At 36.6% G+C, this 26183-nt stretch overlaps 1 protein-coding gene across 2 annotated transcripts; it reads left to right on the top strand.

Moving 5' to 3' along the window:
• Positions 1-1858: 1858 nt before the first annotated feature.
• Positions 1859-26053, top strand: aftphb (aftiphilin b). 2 transcript variants are annotated; one of them, XR_007972273.1, is made up of 10 exons: positions 1859-2018; positions 10182-11684; positions 13298-13458; positions 14000-14120; positions 15973-16029; positions 16113-16211; positions 16399-16429; positions 19555-19678; positions 21455-23884; positions 25945-26053. XR_007972273.1 is itself a non-coding variant. In XM_052146131.1 (9 exons), exons 2-9 carry the CDS (start codon positions 10227-10229, stop codon positions 21588-21590), a joined length of 2187 nt encoding a protein of 728 aa, XP_052002091.1. In that variant the 5' UTR covers positions 1859-2018; positions 10182-10226; the 3' UTR covers positions 21591-24039. The 2 variants fall into 2 exon arrangements, 1 of the variants encoding a protein (XP_052002091.1); XM_052146131.1 differs by lacking the exon at positions 25945-26053 and having other exon boundaries at positions 21455-24039.
• Positions 26054-26183: the final 130 nt, after the last annotated feature.

Raw genomic sequence — 26183 nt, forward strand, 5'->3', positions numbered from 1 at the left:
AGATAAACTCTTATCTACTTGAATGAGGAAAGACTGAAATCTCCAAAATGGTTGGTCAAGATTATGGTCAAAAAACATATTTAAAATAAGCAGTTCAATCTGACAACATGGGAATCATAAATTGTCCTTCATAAACTCAGATTACGCAAAAAAAAAAAAAACTAAATGTTTTTGACTTGTATAGCTAATGCGCATGTGCGTTCTCTAGTTGATTAACATGCAATGTCTATCTAAAAGGTGATTGGCCCTTTACCTGTAAGGTGGGACTTCTTTTCTATATCCGCTGACCGTTCCAATTTCTCCCAATAATTTTAATAGAAGTGGCCCATCTCTGCTAAATAGTCTCTGGATTGGCTCTTTGATCTTGACTGACCTGATGTCTCTAATTGTCATCTCACTGTTCACTTGATACAAAAGTGATAACTTTAAGTAGGCGTTGATGTTTTGTTGTGGAGGTATGCAAATGTCTACCACAGTGTAACATCACAATGTGGAGGAAGCAGAGAACGAGTCATTTTGGCAGATTGTTTTTTAACAAATGCTCATTTTACAGTGAGAAGGAAGTTTTGAGTTCTGAAACATACAATATGTTTTATTATACAATGACCTCTTATATGTCAAAAGATCAATGAAAATGTGATACCTTTGATCATGACCCCTGTAAATAATAGATCAAATTACCTCAAAATCAAACTTTAGACACTGCACACAATAATCTCATGGATCAGGAATATTTCGTAGAGCTTAGTGACAAACAGGTGTTAAGGAAAGCACTGTGGTTGTTTTTGTTGCTATTTAGTGTTTTGTGAGAAAATAAAATCAAAAGTGCTTTTTCCCAGGGGGACTTTAGCCCCATTGTACCCTGCAGTTATTCATTATACACGGGCAAATACCCTATCATACATATACACAATAAAAATAGGCTCTCTGTAAACTGAATTTCTCACATTTTTGTAAATGACTGCGATATATGTTTTCTCTTTTTTTGTTTTGTTTTAGAAAAAAGCACTAAAAACATGTAACATCTAAATTGTTCTTGTGGCATTGAATACAAAATATATATATTTATTTGATAAAGAATCAGAAATTAGAGCTTTTTAGATACACATTAATGATATGACATGAAATGGACAAGCTTTCCCTTTCACAATTTTTCAGAGTGCTTCTGAAATTTTCAGAATTGAGGTTGAACCATTCAAAGAAAGAGAGTCCTGATTTGCATTATTGTTGCATTTGTAGTTAACACTTTACTGCCCTGTGAGGTTATAAAGCAGGCTTGTCACATTATATCACATTTGGCCATATAATTCAGATGTCTATAATTAAAGAATTATTCCAGCTTTAATAGGCTACAAGTCAAGCATTTAATGTTTATTACCACAAAAATAGCATAAATCGAGGTTACATTGACAGTGCGGCACTTACAATGGAAGTGAATGGGGCCGATTTTTTGGAGGGTTTGAAGGCAGAATGTGAAGCTTACAATTTTATAAAAGCACTTACATTAATTCTTCTGTTAAAATCGTTAATTTTTATAACAGGTACAGTAGCAGCAGCGTTACAGCGCGTACGTCTTGTAAAATTGGCCATAACTTTACACAGAAAAGGTTAGTAAGTTAGTAATCACACTAAAATCATGATGACACGTTGTTTACGTCTTGCATTCTTTAGAAACATTGAGTATTTTAACGTTTAGCGATTGGCCCCATTCAGTTCCATTGTAAGTGCCTCACTGTAACCCAGATTTTTGCATAATTCCATTGTTTTCTTTTTCCGTGTCGTGTTTCATTATGCTCCGTGTAGACAGGGGGCGGTAGATCACTTGTTTGTGATCTGATAGAGTGATAATAAAGAGGTCTGGGTCTCTAGTTGCATATTGTTGGACACGGAACTCCGGATGAGTGCAGAAACTGGCAGTGAGAGCTGTCGGCTTAACTTTACCAACCGAGAACGAAGAGAGAATATAAAATCGAACAGGTTAATTCTCCGTCATGATCATCCATAGCGGATAGGCGAAGGTAAGAACAATGTGCTGTCAGGTTGTTGTTGATCCACTTACATAAAAACTGAACAGTGAAAGGAGCATCGGAAGCTTAATTTTGTAACAACGTCGATGGCAGTATAATTGTACCAACGTAACATAGTTAAAATCACGGCACAGCTGAGTCTAAAGGAATGTTTGTCTGAGGCTTATATCGATTAGAAACCACACAGGGTGATGACAGCGGTCTCGTGCCACATTACAATAAGAGAAGTGACATCTCGCGGATTATTACTTCCTCCTGTCGAGGTGCATGTTAAATATCTCTCTCTCTCTCTCTCTCTCTCTCTCTCTGTCTCTCTCTCTCTCTCTCTCTCTCTCTCTCTCTCTCTCTCTCTCTCTCTCTCTCTCTCTCAATTTCAATTTTGTCAATTCTCTCTGTCTGTCTGGCTGTCTGTCAATGTTACACCCCTTGAGTTTACCCAAGAGGAGGTTTGTCATTATATCACCTGCCAACAAGGCTAATGTTTGTCTACCTGCTATTGAGGGTTTTACTGTCATTGATTCATTTATTATTTCAGTTAAAATACTCTGGTGTCACTGAATACTGCATGTCTCGGGTCCTATTTATCTTGATGATCATTTTATCTTAACAAGGAGGCAAAGACTTGTTAAGGTTCTTTGATACATTTAATTATGTTTAAATATCCTTATTTTTGGCATAAACATCTAAATGTTTCTGTTCCAAACAAACATAGGCTGGTTAGTCTCACATATTACCACATCAGCAGACATTCCAGATCATGGGGGTAGATAAATACCCCACCCATTTGTGACATAATGTTGATTACCACAAAAATAATTATGTTGACTCGTTCCTTTTCTTTAAATAAAAAGCAAAAATCGAGGTTACAGTGAGGCACTTACAATAGAAGCCAATTTTTGAAGGTTTAAAGGCAGAAATGTGAAGCTTATAATTTTATTAAAGCACTTCTGTTAAAACCTGTGTATCATTTTAGCTGTAAAGTTGTTTAAATCACCATTTTTACTGATGTTTTAGGGTTACGGTTTTACGTCGTCATGGGAACACAAAAAAGGTTACCAAGTGATTAATAAGTGATTTTATCACACTAAAATCATGTTAACATGCATATTGGTTATGTCTTGTGACTATACTTTTGAAATGGTGAGTATGTTAATGTTTACGGATTGGGCCCCATTCACGTCCATTGTAATTGCCTCACTGTAACCCAAATTTGTGCTTTTTTTTTTTTAAAGAAAAACAGGGACGAGTCAAATTTTTTTGTGGTAATAAACATTATGCCACAAATGCTGTCGATTGAGTTTAACTTGGGTATTGAACCCAGAATATTCCTTTAAATCTTTGTTTATAAAATCGTTTTGAGATTAGTTTTATTTAAGCGGTAGAAAATGCATGGAGTTGTGTCCCTCAGTGATAGTGTTTGGACTGAGGCTCAGAGAGCACAAAGGGAATGGATTGGGTTTCCTCATCAGTTTACACAACCTCAAAGAGGCTCAAACATATCAACGTTTACACAGTGTGCGTGTGTGTACTGTATGTGTGTGTTTGCCTGAGGAAAACTACATATACTCTAGTGTGTCAGCTAATGTGCAAAATATTTAAAATCACTGGCCAATTTACTGCAGTGAATGTGTTTGTTTAATTAATTGGCTGGGTGATTTTCTCACTTTAATTTACCAGAGTCAAAGATCCTCTGTGTAACTTACTTTTAGGTCTATTTGCACTCGTTTAAATTAAGAAATACATAGACATAACTTTGCTTTGAAACATTGAACTTGTAGAAATGGTGGTCACCCACAAAAGCAGACATGTAGGTTACTGTGTGACCTAATTTAGCCTAGTTTGCCCTCCTGTCAGGTTACTGAAAGTGTCCATTAGATGATTATTCCTCATCTATGTAATGCTGACCTAAAATTCTTAAGGAGAGTTTGAGTGTTTTCTTTGGTGATAAGCAGTTTCTTTCTTTAATAAAAATAAGCCTATGTGATCTTTTATCAAGACAGTATTCATTTAGTCATGCCAAGAAGAGAACACTTTCATGTTTGTCCTTATAGTAGCACCACACAGACATTTACAGACACAAAAGACAATTTAAGGGGTTTAGGATTCTAAGTAGATCTAGTTGTGTAAAATGGGTACTGAGCATTGTGAGCTCCTTTCTGTTTATTATGTGGCTTAGTTTGTCTGTGTCATGTGCACTTTGCAGCTAGACAGAACTGCTTTCATTTTCACAATGATGACTGTGTCAGAAAAAGTTACATTCAAGGAACTATGAACCTAGTATTGAAACTACTGAAACGTGAATTTGCATACGACCAGTATTATTCATTTTCCCCAATGCACAGCACTTGACTCTGCACCAGGGTAGTGAGTGTGCAAACAAACATCTTATGTAATGGTTATCCTTTGACATTTGAGGGCTAGTCAATAATTGCTGGTCATTTTACTGCTCATTCACAAGTTTTAAATGTTGTGTTGTTACTCTTTAAACCATGCCCTAGATTTAGTCCTTGAAAGGAAGATTACGTCTAGTGTGCAAGTGAATAATGAATGGGCTGCTTCTGATCTAGTAGTGCTGACTGTACCCGTCACCTGAATTTTAGTTTTATGTTATTCTTGTTTCTAGTGCATTAAAGATCATAAAATACCTTGAAAGTACCATAAAAATCTTGTTAGACCAAAATGCCAAGTCAGTGCACATTTGTAAGTACTATATTAATAATTTTGTAATAAAAAGCTAAACATACTTCACACAAATATGCAAAGGCAAACGCGAGTGCTTGGCCACTATATGGTTCCGTTGTACATTCATTACGTGTGCTCTTGCGTTGCTCTGGCGGTTGCAAACCTCAGACCACAAGAGGGCAATAGATTTTTTAGGTGTGACCACGAAGCCGGTATTGCATACGAAATGAGGAAAATGCTGCCTTCGGAGGCTGTATACGGAGGCAGGATGAAAATAAGGTGCTTTTCAAACTGTTCGGTGACCAGTTCCTTAAAGATTTCCATTAATTCAAAACTGTCAGTTAAGCCATTAACTGATTAATGTTTTCAGATGTAGTCCGGATGTGGTGTATGTAGTCCGGATGTGGTAGATGATTTGATAGTTGAGGAGTGGGGAGAGACATGGAGAAAAAAAAACAAATTTGTTTGAATACAACAAAAAGTTGTATATTTTTTTTATATACGATTCCGCCATGACACTTGTTGATTGAAAGAAGAAAATCAGCTATAGCGCCCCTTGTGGCAATGCTGAGAATGCAGCACATACTTACGTTGTGTTATAAATTGAGCGCTGACACATTTCACAATGTAACGACATGTGAAATCAAGCTTGCGTAGCAAGTTGCATATGCGTTCACGTACTTGCGTAGAGTGTGTTTGGGCCTTAGGTCTCATCTTCTCATTGGTTGATAGCAACAACACTGTCCAATTGCTTTGTTTGTTATGGCTTTTTTAAAGGAGTAACTAAAAAAATGTAATTCTGTAATAATTTACTCACCCCTCTGGCTGTTCCAAATAGAGGTCGACCGATTAATCGGTCGATTTTTTTTTTTGCATTTTTTTTTTAACATAATCGGCAACGGCCAATATCAAAGTATATTAAGCTGATTATTAGGCAGGCGCATCTGTGGGCAGCCTAGTGTTGTTGTGGAATTAAAAACTTTTTATATGTTACTGCCAACTTCAAGAAAAAACACGACAAACGCGATAGGCGACATGATGTTCAGCTACTTTGGATATTGATAGCGTAGTTGAAGTTGCATTATCACAGCAGAAGGTTGCTATCATGTCACAATAAGTAAGCAAGAATTTTGCAATTACAGATAGTGAATCTGAGACTTTTATTTGTTCTGTTTGTGTGTCTTATATTTGAGAGGGTTGTCACTCAATGCAGAGAAATATGTAATAAAAAAAAAAAATACCAACGCACTATAGGCTATTGAAGGACTGGCTTTGGTAAGCTCGGACGTTATCGGTTCTGCTGTCGGTAGGCTACTGGAGAAATTAAGAAAATACATTTCTTATTGCTATAAAGACAAAGTTATTTTATCTCGCCAGCCATTTCTATGTATAATATGAAACATTTGTCTGTGATGCAATTTAGGAGAGAGAGAGAGAGAGAGAGAGAGAGAGAGAGAGAGAGAGAGAGAGAGAGAGAGAGAGAGAGAGAGAGAGAGAGAGAGAGAGAGAGAGAGAGAGAGAGAGAGAGAGAGAGAGAGAGAGAGAGAGAGAGAGAGAGAGAGAGAGAGAGAGAGAGAGAGAGAGAGAGAGAGAGAGAGAGAGAGAGAGATAGATGGATCCTCACCAAATACAGACTCCGTGATCACAGTCTGGCCATAGAAAAAGGCCGACACAGACAAACATGGCTTCCAAAGGAAGAACGAGTCTGTGCTCACTGTGACACGGGTGAGGTCGAGACAGAGACACACTTTCTCCTTCACTGTGAAAAATTTACAGAGTTGAGAGAGAGATACCTCCACAAACTCTCAAACCTCATGCCACAGTTTGGCAGAAACAGATCAGATGCTGGTGTTACTGGGGGAGGACCCTCATGCATCAGTTGCAGCTAAATTCATTTTTGAGCTGCACACCCTCAGAAATTGAAAATTGAGAGAGATCTCGCTGACGCGGTGCCACAGCGAGCACAACATGAGCCCTGCTTAATGAGTGACGACGGAGGACAGAACTAAACATTCAAACGTAGCCTGGTTTAGATCTGTGATATTAGTCTGATTTTATTTTAGATTTCGCCTTCCAAAGATTATCAAAATAATATTTATACATAAGCCGCATTCTGTCTAGCACAACTTCCTTCCCTTCCCAGCGGTGCACTGACATTTCTCCCTAAAACTCAAACTTAACGTTAGAATCAGCACGATCGGTGATTGTTGTAAAATGCAGTCTAGCTACTGTTGCTAAATTGCGGGACGCGTTTAATAATAAAAAGAGCGCAAGAGATGTCTAATGCAGTCTAATGAACATGCTGACGATTGAGCCATTACTGCGAATCGAACAACAAAAGGCAAAGAGAAAATCACTTACAGCTCTTGAATGAATAACTTCTGCATTAATAAGCATTAATCTATCTATGATAAACTATGCATTGTTATTTTACAATTGATTACTTTATTAGATTTCTTTTTAGACCACACCTGAACAGTAATGTTAGTAGACCTTCCTGAAATTAAATCACTGTGCCTATATAACATTTATCTTAGTGTAATATATATATAAAACAAAAAGAACCGTTAAGAATACCGTTAAAGTACCGGATCGGTAAGAGTAATACCATTAATACCTTAACGATACCCATCCCTAGTTATGCCTGTGCTTCTCTTGGATGCTCTGAATATTGGATTACGTGTCTGGATTGCCCCTTAATTAAAGCTGCATTTGGATCTCAACCTTCGTGTCTCGGAGCAGTTCGTAACACCTGCTTTGTTTATTTAATATATTTGTTATACATTATTTATACAATATGTTTTTACATTATACATTTTTTATTTAAGTCTACAAGTGCAGATTGGTCAAGTGTTCAATAAATGTATTTGTTGAGAAATTGTGTCTATCTTAAGTAATTATTCGTGTTACATTTTATCTTTCAAATAAGAGGTTAAAAACAAGCACATATCGGCCAAATATCGGCCAAAATAAATCGGCAGCAGTAATCGGCCATCGGCCGACCCAGATTTCAAAAGATCGGCATCGGCCTGAAAAAAACTATATCGGTCGACCTCTAGTTCCAAACCCATTTTTTTCTTCCGCTGAACACCAAAAGAGATGTTAAGCAGAATGTTATACTGACTAATGTCACTTTTTACATATTTTTTTTTGTTTTAGTCATAGTTTTAGTCTTTTAACAAAAATGTCCTTTAAAATTAGTCAGTAATTCAAATGGCATATCATTTTAGTCAATGAAAATAATGTCTTTAAGTTGATGATAATGTGGAAAATGGCAAAAATGTGTAACAGACCAGTCTACAGTTTTCTGAATTCTTTATGCTTTAGAGACTGTTATTCATTTTCTGTTTTATTCAGCTTAGTATATTGCGTTGCGTTTAGCATGTTATTTTTTTTACGGAAACAGCATATTCACAACAAAATTTACATAACGCAAGATGAGCATATCATGAATAGTGCGTCACTTCGTGGTCTGTGCAGATGTACACCAAGTTGCAATATTACATATACAGCATGTTGTGAATATAGTAATTAATCTCATGTATAAATAGGATGTGTGTAAGTGAGATGAGTACCTCATTTTATAGAGGTTCATTTTGCCAGTATTTAGCGCTTTCAACTCATGCAGCTCAATCGGTAAAATCCCCAACATACTGGATTATTGGATTAGATGAATCCATATTTAATATATTCTTCTATAAACAGATGATTGGCTAGATGTTTGTTCTTAATTTTATATCTTGCACTGTTAATATCTTGCAGTATTATTTTTTTTCTCATGATATTTTCATGAAAGGTACACTTTAATAAAACATTTAACCTTGTACAACCCCACGTCCATATGCGTGGTCATTTGTATTTTGGCTTTGCTATATGCAAAGCATAATTTAAATGGATTTAAACTGATTGAGCTCAGTTCAGGAGAATCTGGGCTGTCAGTAAAGGGTAAAATTTTCGATGCACAGAGTCATGTGACAAAACAACATTGCGCCGAGCACAGCAGAGTTTGTCTATGGGAGAAATGGCAACAAAACTACTTCTGGTAAGAAACCTAATTAAGTTCTTACATTGAAACCTGTTTGAGTCAAAAGATTAGAGCCTCTAGTTTCATCCGATTTGCTAGTTTTTAAATTTGAGATTTATTGTAAACCGCCACGCTGCTAAACACAACGTATACTATAGTGGAAATCAGTGATAGTTTTTCATTTGAATTTCTGTATTTACTGTGCATTTTCACATTGAGAAAAATTTAACTGATTGAGAGAAACTTTATATGAAGTTAGGATGAACATAAGGTGCATTTAGTACTGTTCTGAGACCAGTGCAGTCAGACAGCACACTGGAAGTTAAGTTATTTACAAAATAGGGAGCAAGGGAGCATCCTGTAGCTATCCTATGCAGCCAAGTGCATTCACGCCTAACATCCGACCAAAAGTTCAGTTGGCTGCAGATGATGTTTTCACCACTCATCATGTTTGGCAGACATGGGCCAATGGTAATAGATTCAGGTAGATTCAGAATTTACTATGTACACTCCTGGAAATATAATAAAAAAATCTGAAAATATATATTTTTTTACTTTCTATAGTTTTGTATTATTTAAAATGTCATAACTTAGTCCTGTTGTCCCCGTATGTGGGCATCCATTTTTAGGAAAAGTATTTGCACTAGAAATATATATATATATATATATATATATATATATATATATATATATATATATTGCATATTTATTAGGTGATACTAGTTACAAATCAAAAATTGAAATGGAAAATGCACTCAGCAGTCACACTTGGGTCTCAAGAGTTTAATTATTGTCAAAATCAAACAACCCTTTGTCAACCATCGTTTTAATCAGTGATTTCATTGGCAAGATTAACAGTGGGACTGACAGCCCCAGTCACAATTCATTTCATTGTATTGAAAAAAGATGCAATTAAAGTGAATTTCTACTGAGGCTAACATTCTGCCTTGCATCTATTTCGTTTTACAGAAGAAAGATTTTTATACGGATTTAGAACTGAAGAACTGGAGAGTAAAGTGGCGGTCACACAAGGCTTTGAGTATGCAATTTTTCTTTCTGACAACGCAACGAACCATGATATGATGTCACGTGGGAGGGCTTCTGGTTTTAATGCATCACAAATAACAAATAATAATAATATACTGTATTCAAAATGTTAAAATATACCATTTACACTCTATCCTGCAACATTAAAAACATGCAGCTTTGAAATATGTATTCTTTAAATGAGCCAAGATGTCATTGTTTGATGTTTCGATCTTCTATTGGTCACGTGTCTTCTCGTCATCCAGATTTGCAGGTCAGAGTTCACCAAGCTTACATTTTTTTATGCAACAGATTGCAAAATTTCTTTGCATAAGCTTGTGCTTCCGGTCTACTGTATTCGAATGCAAACTTTTCAATAAATGTTTTCTGAAATTCTTTCTCTTGTCTTTCTATTTTTGTAGGTGTGTGTGCGCGTGCATGTGGCCTCCAGGTGCCGCAATAGGACTATGGAGCCAGATGTCATCCGTTTGTACTCTTCCTCGCCGCCTCCACTGGATGAGGCTGCAGAGCAGGAAGAGGAGGATGAGTTCGGCGAGTTTGGCAGTTTCCGTGACGGAGGTGTGTCATCCAGTTTCAGCTTTTCAGAGCTTGACACACCCATAACATTCAACCAGTCAAACGCAGTGGAGGACTCGCCTCCTGACCAGTACATCACATCCGTGCAGAATCTCACTTTATCAGGGAAGAACAGATGGGGCAACGAGAGAAGAGTGGTAGAGGAAGCACACCTGTCTTGTGTGGTATCAAATCTAGAAACATCAGGAGATGAGACTGAGGTGCACAGCTACATTGAGAGTCTAGAGAAGGAATCATTGAAGATCGTCATGAATGGTGTCACGTCCTTTGACCCACAGAGGGAGCTCTCTGACATCCAAAGCAGCACAGGCCAGCAAATAGACTGCACAGGTGATGGACACAACCTCAGTAATGGCTATTCAGAGCTGGAGGAAGTTCAGCCCACCTTGTTAAAAAGCACAGAGAGCAGAATAAGCTACGAACTGGATGGTGGGTTAGATGGAACGCAAGAAAATAAACAAACAGACAGCCTGCAAGGCTCTAATAGTCAATCATCTCCTGAAGAAGCATCTGAATCTGTAGAGATGAGTCTGGGAACAGAGTTATGTGATGACTCCCAGTCATTTTGTCCTTATAAAGAAGTACAGAAGGCTGGAGGTAAGCAGAAGCAAAGAGAGAACAAAGGACCAGAAGATGAAGGCCTTCCAGGTGCGTCTGGCTCCTCTAGTGAGCACTATGTTGTTTGTAGTGACACAGGTGTTTCCGAGGCGGCGACAGCCACCACAGAAGATGTGGATGCAATCTCTAACACACAGCTGAGCAGAGACACAAGGGAAATGGATGGATCTTCAGACATGGAGGTAAATGAGGACATCAAGGCTTTTAATGAGACACCCACAGACCGCACAGCCAACGAGGACTTTGGGGATTTCAGAGATGCAACTCAGGTTTTCGCAGACTTCAGCCGGACTGAATCTCTAGCCCAGGAAGGATTTGCTGATTTTGTCACGGCATTGTCACAATTCTCCACCGATGATGAATTTGGTGACACGGACACACTGAAAGACTTCAAGGAGGAAGATGAGCTGGCTGAGGAAGAGGACAACTCTGCAGACAGTGCACGCAACAAAGGAGCTTTATGTTCCGAGTTGCCTCCTAGTGATAGTTTTGCCGACTTTAGCTCTGCTCCATTTGGTGGTGTGGTGGTTAGAGGGGAAGAGGACTGGGCTTCATTTGGACAACATGAAGACACAGAAGAGGGTCAGGATTCATGGGCAGCATTTGGGGAGGAACCGATTACTTTAGTGGGTCCAGAGTTACAGGATGATGCGACATCAACAGCGTTCTCTAGTGACAACCTCCAGAATAGTAGGATGGACAGAGATACTGTGAGTTGTTTTAGATGTTAATTCACTTGTTTTTCCATTATGATTGCTTAAGCAAATATTAACTACACAGTATCTGTGTATGGTTAGTTGCATAATGTCCATAATGTAGTGTCAAGACTTAAGGTAAAAATGTTCTTACAAATTTATATTCATGTATAAGTGTAAGTGTATTTTCTAGGTGCGGTAAAGCCCAAAGTATACTTCAGTATAGGACACGAGGCAAATCTCGTCATCAGAAGCTTGCTCAAGCACTGAATGCATGCAGCATGATTTTTCTAACCATGTTTATTTGAACTTGCAGAATGTGCATGTGCCTGGAATTATTTGCACTAATTAGGTGGGTCCAAAAGATGGCAACACTCACATTTGAGCAGTTGCTGTCACAAAGAAGCGCTAGAAGAAAACAATAGGAGACCAATGTGGACACAAATGCGTATGCGCCAACCCCCTGTGTATATGCACACCGTCAAATGAAGTATACTTTGAAAAGCTAGCTCTCGACTGTATGTAGACGCTAAGTGTTTGCGTCAAAACTAAAGTATCCTTTGGGCTTTACTGGTCACCATTTTCTTCTTTTTTTTCATATCCATTTTTAATCACCATTTTGCCTTCATTGGTTCATTTTAAATTAAACAAACTCTTGCACTTGTATACTTTATACAAAGTATACAAATGTAAAGTATACATATAATACAAACATTTTATGTAGGCTCGCAGTTAATATGGTCATAATAATTATAAAAGAATTGGGGAAATGCTACTTAAAATAGTTTTAGGTGCTGTTAAGCATGTCACACTGCAGAACACGTCAAAATCTCAAATCATTTTCTTAAACAAAAAGGAAGCAGAAATAATCTCGGTCACACTGGGGCACTTACAATGGAAGTGAATGGGGCCAATCCGTAAACATTAAAATACTCTCTGTTTCAAAAGTGTAGCCATATGATGTAAAAAATATGCATTTTACCATGATTTTAGTGTAATAAAATTGCTTACCTTTTCTGTGTAAATTTATATCCAATTTAACAACTTATTTTATGACAGAATGCTGTAAAGCCCTAAAACAACTGTAAAAGTGTTGATTTAAACAACTCCTGTAATACACAAGTTTTAACTGAAGAATTAATATAATTGCTTTTATCAAATTAAAAGCTTCACATTTCTGCCTTTTTTAAACCTGTCCCCATTCACTTCCATTGTAAGTGCCTCACTATAATCTCTGTTTCTGATATTTAAAGAAAAGGAGAGACGAGACAAAATAATTTTTGTGGTAATCAGCATTGTACCACAAATGCTGTTGATTGAGCTTAACTTGTATTGAACCCAGAATATTGCTTTAAAGCATATTTTGTTTCAGATAAATCAAGATATGAACACAACAGTTTATTGAGAGAAGAGCAAGAATGAGACTGAGAAAGAGAGGGAAATTAGAAGGATTAGTGCCTGTTTTGGGTGGATGGTAATAAAATCAAGCTTTCAATTAGTTTTGAAGTGCAGTTCTACATGTAATCTTTCTGGATGTTTTTCAGTGAAAAAAAAAGTTATGACAGTATAGGTTTAGAAGGAAATAGCAAGAGGAATAACTATCAGCTTGTCTTGTCTGTCTCTTATAGGCTGAGTTCAGCTGTAAACTCCAGCATCTCTTCAGAGCCGCCTTCCCTTCAGATGTCAGTCCTGAGGTTAGTGGGGTCACAGAGGTGTTGACCCTCGAGGAAGTCCTGCAGGCTCAGGATCCTCAGGAACAAAGGAATCCGAGCAGCTCTTTTGCCCTCGGGTAAGAGTTGTGGAGTGGAGAGGAGACAAACGGAATGATTGAAGCAAAGGAGATACTACTGTTATATTCAGAGTTGAACGTGTCACTGAGTGGAGTCTATTTATGTCTTTGCCTCTGGACAGACACCGAGTGAATGATGCATGAAACTTTATTAGCAGTGTGCACCACTTAAAACATCACATGCAGAGCAAAGCTTAGATTTAGAATTGTTTCTGCATGTGCTTCTGTAAATGTGTGGCACCAGATTAATGAAAGGTGACCTTTTGAAAAAGATCAAAACATCTTGTGCACTGAGTTGAATATCTAGACTTTTATATAATCAAAAACTCCTGGATAAAATATTTGACATTTTATAAGGTTATAAGATCATTTCCCCCTTCCAACCAGATAAAATGTTTCCTGACAAAGACTGTTCTGTGCTTTGCTGATATTGCCAGTAAGAGCTCCTTTGAAGGTGTTCTCATATATTCTGTTATTCTCAGAGTTTTAGAGAAAGACATTGGGGTTATTAAGGTCTGAGGGTTCTCTTCTGTTCCTACAGGAAAGTATTAGCCATGTGGCGCCACCTTCAGGACATCCAAGGGACATATGGCCTCAAGTTCAAATGGGCAGGTTCCCATGGCAACAGAATCCTGCTGGATTGCCTAGGAATCAGGAACATTGTGAGTACCTGGAAATTAAATGACTATTGCAGTACATAGCAGTGTCAGAAATTAACTTTTGCAGTAATATTATTTGCCCTAGATTTTATTTATAGTGGCATTTTATACCTTTATGAGAGCATATTTTTTCTAACCACTTAAAACAAACTGTGTCTCATCCGTTTATGTCAAATATTTCCATTTAAATTGATTCATTAATACAAATTCATAACATTTTATTTATTACCTTTTTAATCCTAAGAATTAATTAAATATTAGGCTAATTCTTATTTTATACTGTAATCTGTATAACTATGACTATAATAGAATGTTAAAGGATTAGTTCACCCAAAAATAAAAATTCTGTCGTTATTTACTCTCCCTTATGCCATCCCAGATGTGTATGACTTTGTGTATGAATGTGAGTGAGATTTTTAGAAGAATATCACAGCTCTGTAGGTCCAACAAGAATTTCACCTACTGTTGCACTTGTGTACATGGTAGTGTGACAATAAAGTGATTTGATTGATTTGATTCAATGTAAGGGAATGGTGGCAACACCTTTCAAGCTCTAAAAATCACATAAAGGCACCATAAAAGTAATCCATATGTTTTTTGAAGCAATTTGATAGGCATGGGTGAGAAACAGATCAATATGTTAGTCCTTTTTTCTATAAATCTCTTTTTTAGTAAAAAAAGATTTAAATATTGATCATTTTCTAAATGAGAAAGTCATACACATCTGGGATGACATGAGGGTGAGTAAATAATGAGATGAGCTTTATTTTTGCTATCCTTAAGCACAAATTAAGGATATAAACGGATATTACAGGGTCACATGAATTTCAGGGGCATTTTTGCCTCAGGCCCTCCTAAATTTCTGGCCCTGGTACATAGATTACAGATACTGAGACATAAATGTTTTAGATCACTATGTAAATATACACTCCTGTAAATGTACATCTACTTATTCATACAATTATCTAATCAGGCAATCGTGTGGCAGCAGTGTAATGTATAAAATCATGTTGATATGGGTCAGGAGCTTCAGTTAATGTTCACATCAACCATCAGAATGGAAAAAAGGGGTCTCCGTGATTTAGACTGTAGCATGTTTGTTTGTGCCAGACGGGCTTGTTGAGTATTTCTGTAACTGCTGATCTCCTAGGATTTTCACACACAACAGTCTCTAGTGTAAAGAGAATGGTGCGAAAAACAAAAAACATCCATCGAGTGGCAGTGGGTTCCACTTCTGTCAGCCAAGAACAGAAAACTGAGGCTGCAGTGGGCCTACCATTTGTGTACCTTTACAGAAATCCAAATTTGTCAGACCAGGCGATGTTTTGCAATTGTCTACTGTCCAGATTTTGTTGAGCCTGTGCCCACTGAAGCCTCAGTTTCCTGTTTCCTGTAGCTGACAGTAGTGGTACCCGGAGAAGTCTTCTTCTGCTGTAGCCCATCTGCCTCAGTGCTCCACGTGTTGTATGTTCAGAAATGCTTTTCAGCATAGCACTGTTGTAATTGGGTTATGTTGTTATTTGGGTTACTGTCACATTCCTGTCAGCTTGGACCATTCTTCTCTGACCTCTGTAATTAACAAGCTGTTTTCGCAAACAGAACTGCCACTCGATGGATGTTTTTTGTAAATCACTGAGATCAAATATTTCCCCATTCTGATGGTTGATGTGAAAATTAACTGAAGCTCCTGACCCATATCTGATATATTTTATACATAACACTGCTGCCACATGATTGGCTGATTAGATAATCGCATTAATACGTACATGTACAGGTGTACCTTATTAGAGTGTATACTATATACTACATACACACTAATACACACACACACAATATTTTTGTGTCGTTTTACTAGTTGTTCACTGGAGAGAAGCACCAGCCAGTGATTGTGCCTAAGTTTGCTGCTGGACTGGTGAGTGAAATCCTGAAGCACAACAACATGAAATCTTCTGTGCTGATTTGAACCCTCTATCTTTTTCTCTCTCTTCCTCTCAGGGACTGCTGGAACCCACCAAAGAGTCCTCAAAGACTCCAGCCTCTCCTGCACTTTCCCCTTCTGCTGCTGTGGAGAGTGGAAATATGCTATACACTCAGGTGAGGAGAGCACATATACAACTATATATATAGTTGATAAAGATTTGGAGCTAACATTGGAAAGTACCATGTGCAGAGTTTAGCACATGTCTCTTGGACATTGTGTCACTGTTAAAGGTTTATTGAAAAGTAATCCAATTGAAAAGCTTGCTAAACTTGTTGTGTTTTGATGTCTCATGTATTGCAGGTGGCACCCTCTTTGGCCATTAGTATTGATGGTATGTCTATTCGCCGTGCCTCCTTCTCTAGAGCTCAAGATAAAACCACTCGCCACTCACGGCAGAAATCCTACTCCTGATACTGCTACTCTCATCATCCCCATCATAGATAACTTCCACCCTCTATCGCCATCACTCCTTTCCTCTCTCTATTTTTCTCAGTTCCTGTTCCATTCACAGATATTGTGTAAATGGTGTTGATTTAAAAACTGAACTAATATTAACAGGACAGTTTAAGAAGTAACCATCCACATCTTGTTGAGAGATGCTTCTAAACCACAAAAGAGGAGACCATTGAAGCGATTTGGGATATGAACATTTCTCTTTCTCTCTCTCTCTCTCTCTTTCCTTCCAAGCCCCTTTTCCACCGACAGGTATGATTCATTGTATAGCAGCTCCATCCACTTTTATTTGTATTTACAAAATCATATATGTAAATTGATTGCTATGAATTGTACTTGTTATAACTTCAGATTGGTGCATCATAAGTAGCTCACAATAGCTTAAAGGGATAGTTCACCCCAATATGATAATTCTCTCATCATTTACTCACCCTCATGCCACCCCAGATGTGTATGACTTTCTTCTGCAGAACAAAAACAAAGATTTTTTGAAGAATATTTCAGCTCTGTAGGTCCATATAATGCAAGTGAATGGTGACCAGACCTTTCAAGCTCCAAAAATCACAAAGGTACATAAAAATAATCCATGTGACTCTAGTGGTTTATATATGTTTTCAGAAACTATGCAATCATATAGGGTCCTTTAAGAAACAGATCAATATTGAAGTCTTTTTTAATATAAATTTACTATAAATCTCAATATAAATTGAGATTTATAGTAAAAACTAACATAAATATTGATGTGTTTCTTACCCACAGCTATCCTATCGCTTCTGGAGTCATATGGATTTCTTTCATGCTGTTTTTGTGATTTTTGGAGCTTGAAAGGTCTAGTTACCATTCACTTGCATTGTATGGACCTACAGAGCTGATATATTCTTTTAAAAATATTTGTTTTTGTTCTGCAGAAGAAAGTAAGTCTTACACATTTGGGGTGGCACGAGGGTGATTAAATGATGAGAGAATTATCATTTTGGGGTGAACTATCCCTTTAAAAACATAAATCAGATTAAGTATTTATTTATTTTTTTGCTCCAGCACAAGAACCAGAACCATTTAAGTGGAAAAGGGGTACCGAAATACTGCTAAGAGACACATTTATCTCAGTTTCCCTTTATATGTTTGTACTTGCTCTCTCTTACCATTTTCTCCTCTTGTTTCTGCATATGTAGTATGAAATTATTGGCTATTGTCAGTATGTTTTAAACGCTCATATATACACACACACACACACAGAGGCTGAAATGTACTACCTCAAATGATAAGTATGCAGCTTCAACTGTGATTAATTACCTTGCCAAGATATGCAAGACTCTACCCATTATCACATATTTTCTCAGTTGTGTTGTCGAAAATTATTCCCTATGCACCAGCTACTGTCTCAGGTTTGACTGAAAAAGATGTTGCTAATCTTTTTTGGAATAGCTGACCTTACTGCTGGTGCTAATTTGAACAGCTTGCCTTGGCTCGTTTAAAAGGGAAACACCAAGAATTTTTCAAAGATTTATATAAACATGCTACAACACACAGAGATACCATTTTGGGCATGTTGAATTTAACCTTGGTGGAAATTTCTGTTAAACAGTCCATGCAAATGTATAACTCTATCTTCATTGTCTTTCTGTTCCTATTCAGTTTTTCCATCTGATAAAAACAAAACAGTGTCTCCTTGCTGTCTGAGAACTCACTGTGACTTGCAGTAAAATTTTCATTAAAGCACTTTTGACAAACTTTCGCTAACTTTGATCAACTTCTTTTGCTTGATTTTACCAAAATCATTAACATTAAATACTTTTTCATATTTTTTTCAGTTGTATTGCACCAAATAATATTTCTTTTGATAAATATACTTAATAAATCTGCCAATAAAAATTCTATACTGCAATGTCTCTATAGCTCTTTACTATTCTGTTCTGTTCATCTGTTGCTTCAATCTTCTCTTGTATTCTCTTTGTCTGACATGTTGATCCTATTCATTGTTGCCAGATCTTGTTACAAAAACAAGCAACCATGTTTGACGGAACAAGCCCAAAATAAGCAACTTGCCTGGCCAAAATAAACAACAAAGTTTTTTGCATTCCTTTATGAAGAAGGATGGAGGAGAATTGCTTAATTTCAATTATCTGGTTTATTGTGCTAAGGACTAGAAAGTCAGAATACATTTTGGAAATTATAAGAATAAATCGTGTTTAATAAGTGAACATAGCAACACTGCTCCTGGAACTGATCTGCTCTTAGTTTCTTCATAACTGAAGTGTCAGAATAGAGCAACTGCCTCGTCCTTTATACTTATAAATGTGTATATAATACTGATAATATATTGTGGATTTATAATGCTTTAAGTACTACTAACAACACACTAACCCTCCCTGTCCTGCTGTCATTGCTATGACTCTCATGTGAAGCACAAGATGCTGGAATCGCAGGGCTAAATTTGGACTATTTTGGGCCAGTGGATGATTGTAGCTCAGAGGGTGCAAATAACACTCCACTACCAGGTTAGAACAGGAAAGAATCAGTTCTGCTTTGGTGAAGTGGCTTGTTGTGAAACCTTCTTGTCTTCCTTTTTCATTTTGTTTGTGATTCAAAACCGATGTCTCTTAAAGGAAGCTTGTCATCTTAGATTTCCTTCTTAGTCTAGCGCTCTGTCCCTGATTTCTTCTCTCTGGATTGGCTCTGTGAGTATCTCTGTTTTACTTCCTTTAATCACAAGCTCTGTTGATAGTGATTTGCTTCTCTATATCTGGGAAATGATATAAGAGTCTTACCTGACAAGACACACACTTGGATGTTCTTTAAACACAAGTTTTGGACACTGCTTCTGAGGTTCTGTTTTCATGGTTTTTACAGTCTTTACTGTAACTATAATTAATTGAGAGTGTGAAGTGGTTTAAACAAAACGCTAACTTGATGGAATGATAATTATGTATCTATATGCATGTATGTGTTTCTGTATGTTTTTGTGTCTCTTGTATATTTGAAAGTTTTTCTCTGTTTGTTTAGGTGTTGATCCAGAGTTGTATGAACTGACTACAGCTAAAATAGTGACAAACACCTCTGGTCGAAACATTGCAGATGCATTTACAAAACTAATGGAATCGATGGAGAAAACCAGAACAACAACCAGGTTAGAAATATGCATGCGTGACTACACACACTTCTTAAAGCGAAGAGTGGTGGCTCAGCGGTTAAGGCTCTGGGTTACTGATCAGAAGGTCGTGGGTTCAAGCCCCAACACCACCAAGACACCACTGTTGGGCCCTTGAGCAAGGCCCTTGAACCTATCTGCTCCAGGGGCGCCGTATCATGGCTGACCCTGCACTCTGACCCCAGCTTAGCTGGGATATGTGAAAAATAAATAATTTCACCATGTATATGCAGAAATGTATGTATAATGTGTGACAATTGGTCAAATTAAATTAAATTAAGATAGTTCACCCAAAAATGAAAATGTTCTTCTCATGCCATCTTAGATGTGTATGACTTTCTTCTGCTAAACTCAAAGATATTTTGAAAAATATCTCAGCTCTGTAGGTTTTTACATTGCAAGTGAATGGTGGCATAACATTGAAGGTCCAAAAAGAACAGAAAGGAAACATAAAAGTAATCCACACAACTCCAGTGGTTAGATACATGTTTTCAGATGTGATATGATAGCAGTGGGTGAGAAACAGATCAATATTTAAGCCCTTTTTTAACTAAAATTCTCCACATTCACATTCTTCTTCTTCTTACAGACCTACAGAACTGAGATATTCTTGTAATAATCTTAATTTGTATTTATCATAACAAAGAAACTCATGCACATGTGGGATGGCTTGAGAGTGAGTAAATGATGAGAATGTTTTATTTTTGGGTAAACTATCCCTTTAACATGTCTTAAGTTAATACAGGTTTTATCATGTCTTAACATGTGGTTTGGATTAAAGTAATTGTTGGAGCAGTGAGTAAGTCTGCAAGTTTTTCTGTTTTTGATGGTATCGTTTTTTGACTTGTGTCATTTTCAGACATGTGCACCACAAAACTTCATTTCTTTAAAAAATGCAAAAATATGGGCCTGTATTCACATAGAGTTTAATCTTTCACTAAGAGTTCTTCATATAGTTCCTAGCTAAGAGTTTTTGCATATTATGTAACATAGATTTTTGCTTTTAAAAAGAAAAGGAGGTACAAGTCAAAATAGTTTTTTGTGGTAAGCAACATTATGCTAAATGTTGTTAAATATGTAAGGAACCCCGATGTAAAGCAGAGGGGTCTTGTATCACCCTGAAGGGGTTTATTTTGCGATAACAACTGGCAGACTGTACATTATCCAGCTTACTACATGGCTACTAACCAAATAAATAAATGGACATATAATATTGATTTGCGTTGATATTATGTAATTAAATGAGATGAAAGAAATCACTGAACAGCTAAAGTCCACCTTAAATTTGTGTCTGAGTTCAGTTGATGTTTATTTTGTAAAACATTACTGCTGACTGCTCATTATCTAGCTTATTACAAGACTACTTGACAAAAAAAAAAACTAATAAATGGGAATTATACATTGATCTATGTTTAAATTATTTTATTTGCTAACTTGTAGAGATCGCACAGTGATCTAAGTTGGAAAGATGACTTACAATACTCAGATGACTGGTCTGATATGACTTAATCGCTTGATGTGCGGTTGTTCAGAAATATCAGACCTCTAGATGGTGCCATTGGCCAATCAGAATAGAGTATTCCAGAGACCCTTGTAATAAGCTCTAATATTCCTTTAAGACTACACAGAAAGAAAATCTGACTTTGATTCGTCTGGTCTTCCATTATGTTACATTGTTTTAGAGAAGTTTAAATAGGGCATGACCCTGCCTTTTTTGAAACGCTGCTCATACTTTCTTTTATGTTTGTTTGACAGGAAGCCAGATGAAAAAGATGAAAACATAAGTGAAGAAGCAGCAAAGGTTATCTGTCTTCTCCCTGATCTGTCCTTCATGCAGGCCAGGGTCCTAATGTTTCCCTCCATCCTAACTCCATCTGCCAATCACACATAACCAGACACGGCCTCAAGACAATCAGCCTTAAGCTCCGCTGTTCAATCAGTCATTATGAAATCATCATTCATTCTGCATACTGACAGCAGCAGTAAACAGTTCCAGCCTCTCTTCATTGCTTCCTCCAAACAATCCTATTTCATATCAAATAGTAGTCTTTAAAAGCTGCCTATTATATACTTTTATAAACTATTATTTAAAAACATATATAAATATTATATATATAAAAAAACTGTTATAAACTATAACAGTCCTGGCTGCTGTTGTTATTGATATTGTAAACAGTTTGAATTGCTCTGCTACGTGTGAAAAAAAAAAAAAACGAATGCTGAGATGTACCTTCCAACATCCACTCTCTAGTACACACAGTATTTAGAACAGCATATTCAGCTCTTTTATCCGAACATAACATTTTTGATCATGGATAAAATGTTGAGTGATGTTTGTGAGTACTTTTCTTATATAAGTGAGGCTCAAATGGTGAAATGCAGATTGCACATTTTACTACTTGAAATTACACAGCTGGTAAGTTAATGACCCTTGCTTGCTGTGCATATTAATTTGTGCTTTTAATTTTATTTCTTAGTGCTTTAAATGTCATTCAGTTCAAAGGTTTGTTTGTTTTAAATCACAATCAACTGGAAATAATGCCTTAATCTCCTAAAGCTTTCTCTCATTGTTTTTAATTTTGTTTAGACTGTTGTACACCTCATTCAATATAATACCTTGAATTCCATATAACCATCCTTATGTTTTTATTTATTTATTTGGTTTTCACAAAACAGACAAGAACATAAGAAAATATTTTTTTATCTTTTAATTTTGTTAATTTTAATAAGGGAAGTGCATCTTTCTGCATGTCTGCATTTTGTATGATTGGTGTTTGCTACTGTTGTGGTTGTTTGAGTTATTTTTATGTCACGTCACTGTATTATTTTTAAGGAGTATCTTTGCACAATATATAGAATAAATGGGTATAATATGAAGCTGACAGTAGTGCTATCAACCTGTACTTAAAGAAAAGATGGGTGTGCTTTGTACTGTTCCTGTGGAAAAGAGACTATAATGAGGTTTGCCTGTGTGATCACATTTTGTTTCCTCCGAAAATTGTATTTTAATATGAATCAATAATAAAAAGGCAGGCAAAAATATATTATTCTTTCTTTTTCGAATGCCAGGATCTAAATAAGATCTGCTCTAAAAGGGCATTCACAGTAACCCAATTTGCAGCGAAAAGTGACCTGGAGTCTTTCATTTTTAATTAAACTGTGCGACTTCTGTTGACATGTGACAGTGTCACGGGGTTCAGTGGGGCGATGTGGCGAATACATTGATCTGCCACCAGCTGGTTCTCGAGTAAGGACACATAAAAAAATTTGTGTTGGCCGATATGGTAGTTGCTTTGGGTTTATACTGACAATTAGTGTTGTGGTGTGTGGATGCTGCGTAATGCAAAAACATGCCATTGTAGTAATACTTTAAAGGTGCACTCAGTAACATTTGTGTCATCTTGGACTTACACTGACACTTAACATCTTGGATCCAGCATAATTTAAAGATTCAGATGCTATTGTAGACATTTAGTATTCACAATCATCCATGATTACTTTAATCAATGAGTGAAAGTATCAAATAATAGGTCAGTTACTTAAGCGAGTAGTATTTGGTTGCTCATGTGATTCTAGCATAGCAGCTCCCAAGTGCTTACCCTCTCCATGTAGAATAAAACAGCTTTTATAAGGTTACTGATATGACTGGAGTCTTCATTTTAATGTGAGCGGTCATGATTTACTACACATATTGCAAAATTACAATTCATGTCTTTTAGGAGTTAAACTTTTTTAATTAGGAGTGCATTTTAAGAACAGTCAGCCATGATTCATTTATTCTGTGAGCAAAATTGTCCAATAACATGGTTACCAAGCAATATTCGGCCTGGCATGTGATCTCAAAATGGCAGCCGCATGAGGAGATCCACTCCATGTAAAATAAAACGTTTTTATTTGGATACTGATATGACTGGAATCTTCATCTCTTGTGCGTACATCATTTAAATTTTTTTTTTTTAAAGTAATATTGATTTCTTTATGTTAACCTTCTTTTACAGGAATTGTTCACCAATAAGATGAAAGTTCTCTCATCATTTACTCAGCCTCATGCCATCCCAGATGTGTATGACTTTCATTCTTCTGCTGATCACAAATTAAGATTTTTAGAAGAATATCTCAGCTCTAGGTCCTCTCTAAGCAAGTGAATGGTGGCCAGACCTTTCAAGCTCCAAAGATCACATGAAGGTAGCTTAAAGTTTATCCATAAGACTCCATATCTTCAGAAGTATGGAGTTTCCTTTGTGTCTTTATTATTCAATCAAACATACTGTGTTTGAGAGTAAAATTTATTATTTTGTAATTAAAAAAAAAAAGTGTGCAAAAAAGTCTTCTAAATGCTCAAAAATAAAGAAGTTGATAACAAAATTATTTGCAGTGCGTGTAATCTTTTGAAAACTTTTTTTTTTTGTGCACTTCAAAAACTTTTCATCACAAACCCACACATTGTGCTCTCTTTTCTGCTGTCTTTTTTGCCGCTGTAAATATTTTGCTTGCGAGTTGAAAAGTTTTGCTTGCGCGTAAAGTTGTACCTCAGTGGGCGGTCTCTAACAACCAGATGAAAGGCCTTTTCTATTGGTCACCCTCGATTGAAGTGACCGGTTGGCCACGCCCATTACAGTTTCCCGCCGCTGCTGCTGCTGCCATCATCGTCGCACTGCGGTCAAGCCAGCCGTGGTTTGAAAATACACGGTCAAGCCAGCCGCCAAAAAAAGTAGTGTGTGCGCCTATTACTATGAATACGGTAATTTCAGTAACAGCACAGAAAGAACGCGCTTTCAGAGCACTTGAGTTGCCCAGATCGATCCGTCCGTCTGTCTATCTATCTTTTTTCTTTCTTTCTATGTCTTTTTTATCTATCTATCTATCTATCTATCTATCTATCTATCTATCTATCTATCTATCTATCTATCTATCTATCTATCTATCTATCTATCTATCTATCTATCTATATTTTTTCTTTATTTCTATCTATCTATCTATCTATCTATCATCTATCTATCTATCTATCTATCTATCTATCTATCTATCTATCTATCTATCTATCTATCTATCTATCTATCTATTTCTAAAGGCCAAATTTCTAATAAGTAGAAAAAACTAATGGTCAGTTCTTGTAGGGGATGTCCCATACCATACAGTATACTCACCTCATATCAAACCAGTTTACTGTAGCATTTTGGAGAAATGTCACATTATTTGACTTCAGAGGCCCATTAATACCTCATTTCTAATAAGTAGAAAAAAATAATGGTCAGTTCTTGTGGGGGACGTCCCATACAGTACACACACCTCATATCAAACCATTTTACTGTAGCATTTTGGAGAAATGTCACATTATTTGACTTCTGAGGCCCATAAAGACCTCATTTCTAATAAGTAGAAAAAAATAATGGTCAGTTCTTGTGGGGGACGTCCCATACAGTACACACACCTCATATCAAACCATTTTACTGTAGCATTTTGGAGAAATGTCACATTATTTGACTTCTGAGGCCCATAAAGACCTCATTTCTAATAAGTAGAAAAAACTAATGGTCAGTTCTTATACGGGACGTCCCATTCTTTTTTTGGCGGCTGGCTTGACCGTGTATTTTCAAACCACGGCTGGCTTGACCGCAGTGCGACGATGATGGCAGCAGCAGCAGCGGCGGGAAACTGTAATGGGCGTGGCCAACCGGTCACTTCAATCGAGGGTGACCAATAGAAAAAGGCCTTTCATCTGGTTGTTAGAGACCGCCCACTGAGGTACAACTTTACGCGCAAGCAAAACTTTTCAACTCGCAAGCAAAATATTTACAGCCGCAAAAAAGACAGCAGAAAAGAGAGCAAAATGTGTGGGTTTGTGATGAAAAGTTTTTGAAGTGCACAAAAAAAAAAAAAAAAGTTTTCAAAAGATTACACGCACTGCAAATAATTTTGTTATCAACTTCTTTATTTTTGAGCATTTAGAAGACTTTTTTGCACTCTTTTATTTTTTTTAATTACAAAATAATTAATTTTACTCTCAAACACAGTATGTTTGATTGAATAATAAAGACACAAAGGAAACTCCATACAGAAGTAATATGATAAGTGTGGGTGAGAAAAAGATCAATATTTAAGTCATTTTTTTCTATAAATCTCCACTTTCACATTCTTCTTTTGTTTTTGTTTTTTCACATTCTTTGTGCACATTGGCATCTACTGGGCAGGGAACAGAATTTATAAAAAATATTACTTAAATATTTTTTTTTTTGTCCTTATAGACCTTATTCACAGTAGTGCAATCTTTGAATTTAATGGGAATGACGACGAGGCTGTGAGGGAGAGACTTACCATCTCTTCAATGGCACGAACAGTATTAAGCCGTATAAAGCTCCTAGATCACATCTGATTTTCAACAACTCATGTTGTCTGGTTGCCATTCTATGTTATATGTCCTTTTATTTGTATGTCTATTTATACTTGTACCTTGTTTTATATTCTGTGTGTCACTGCAATGTTC

The sequence above is a fragment of the Xyrauchen texanus genome, chromosome 16 (assembly GCF_025860055.1).
Source record: "Xyrauchen texanus isolate HMW12.3.18 chromosome 16, RBS_HiC_50CHRs, whole genome shotgun sequence".
NCBI classification, from domain to species: domain Eukaryota; kingdom Metazoa; phylum Chordata; class Actinopteri; order Cypriniformes; family Catostomidae; genus Xyrauchen; species Xyrauchen texanus.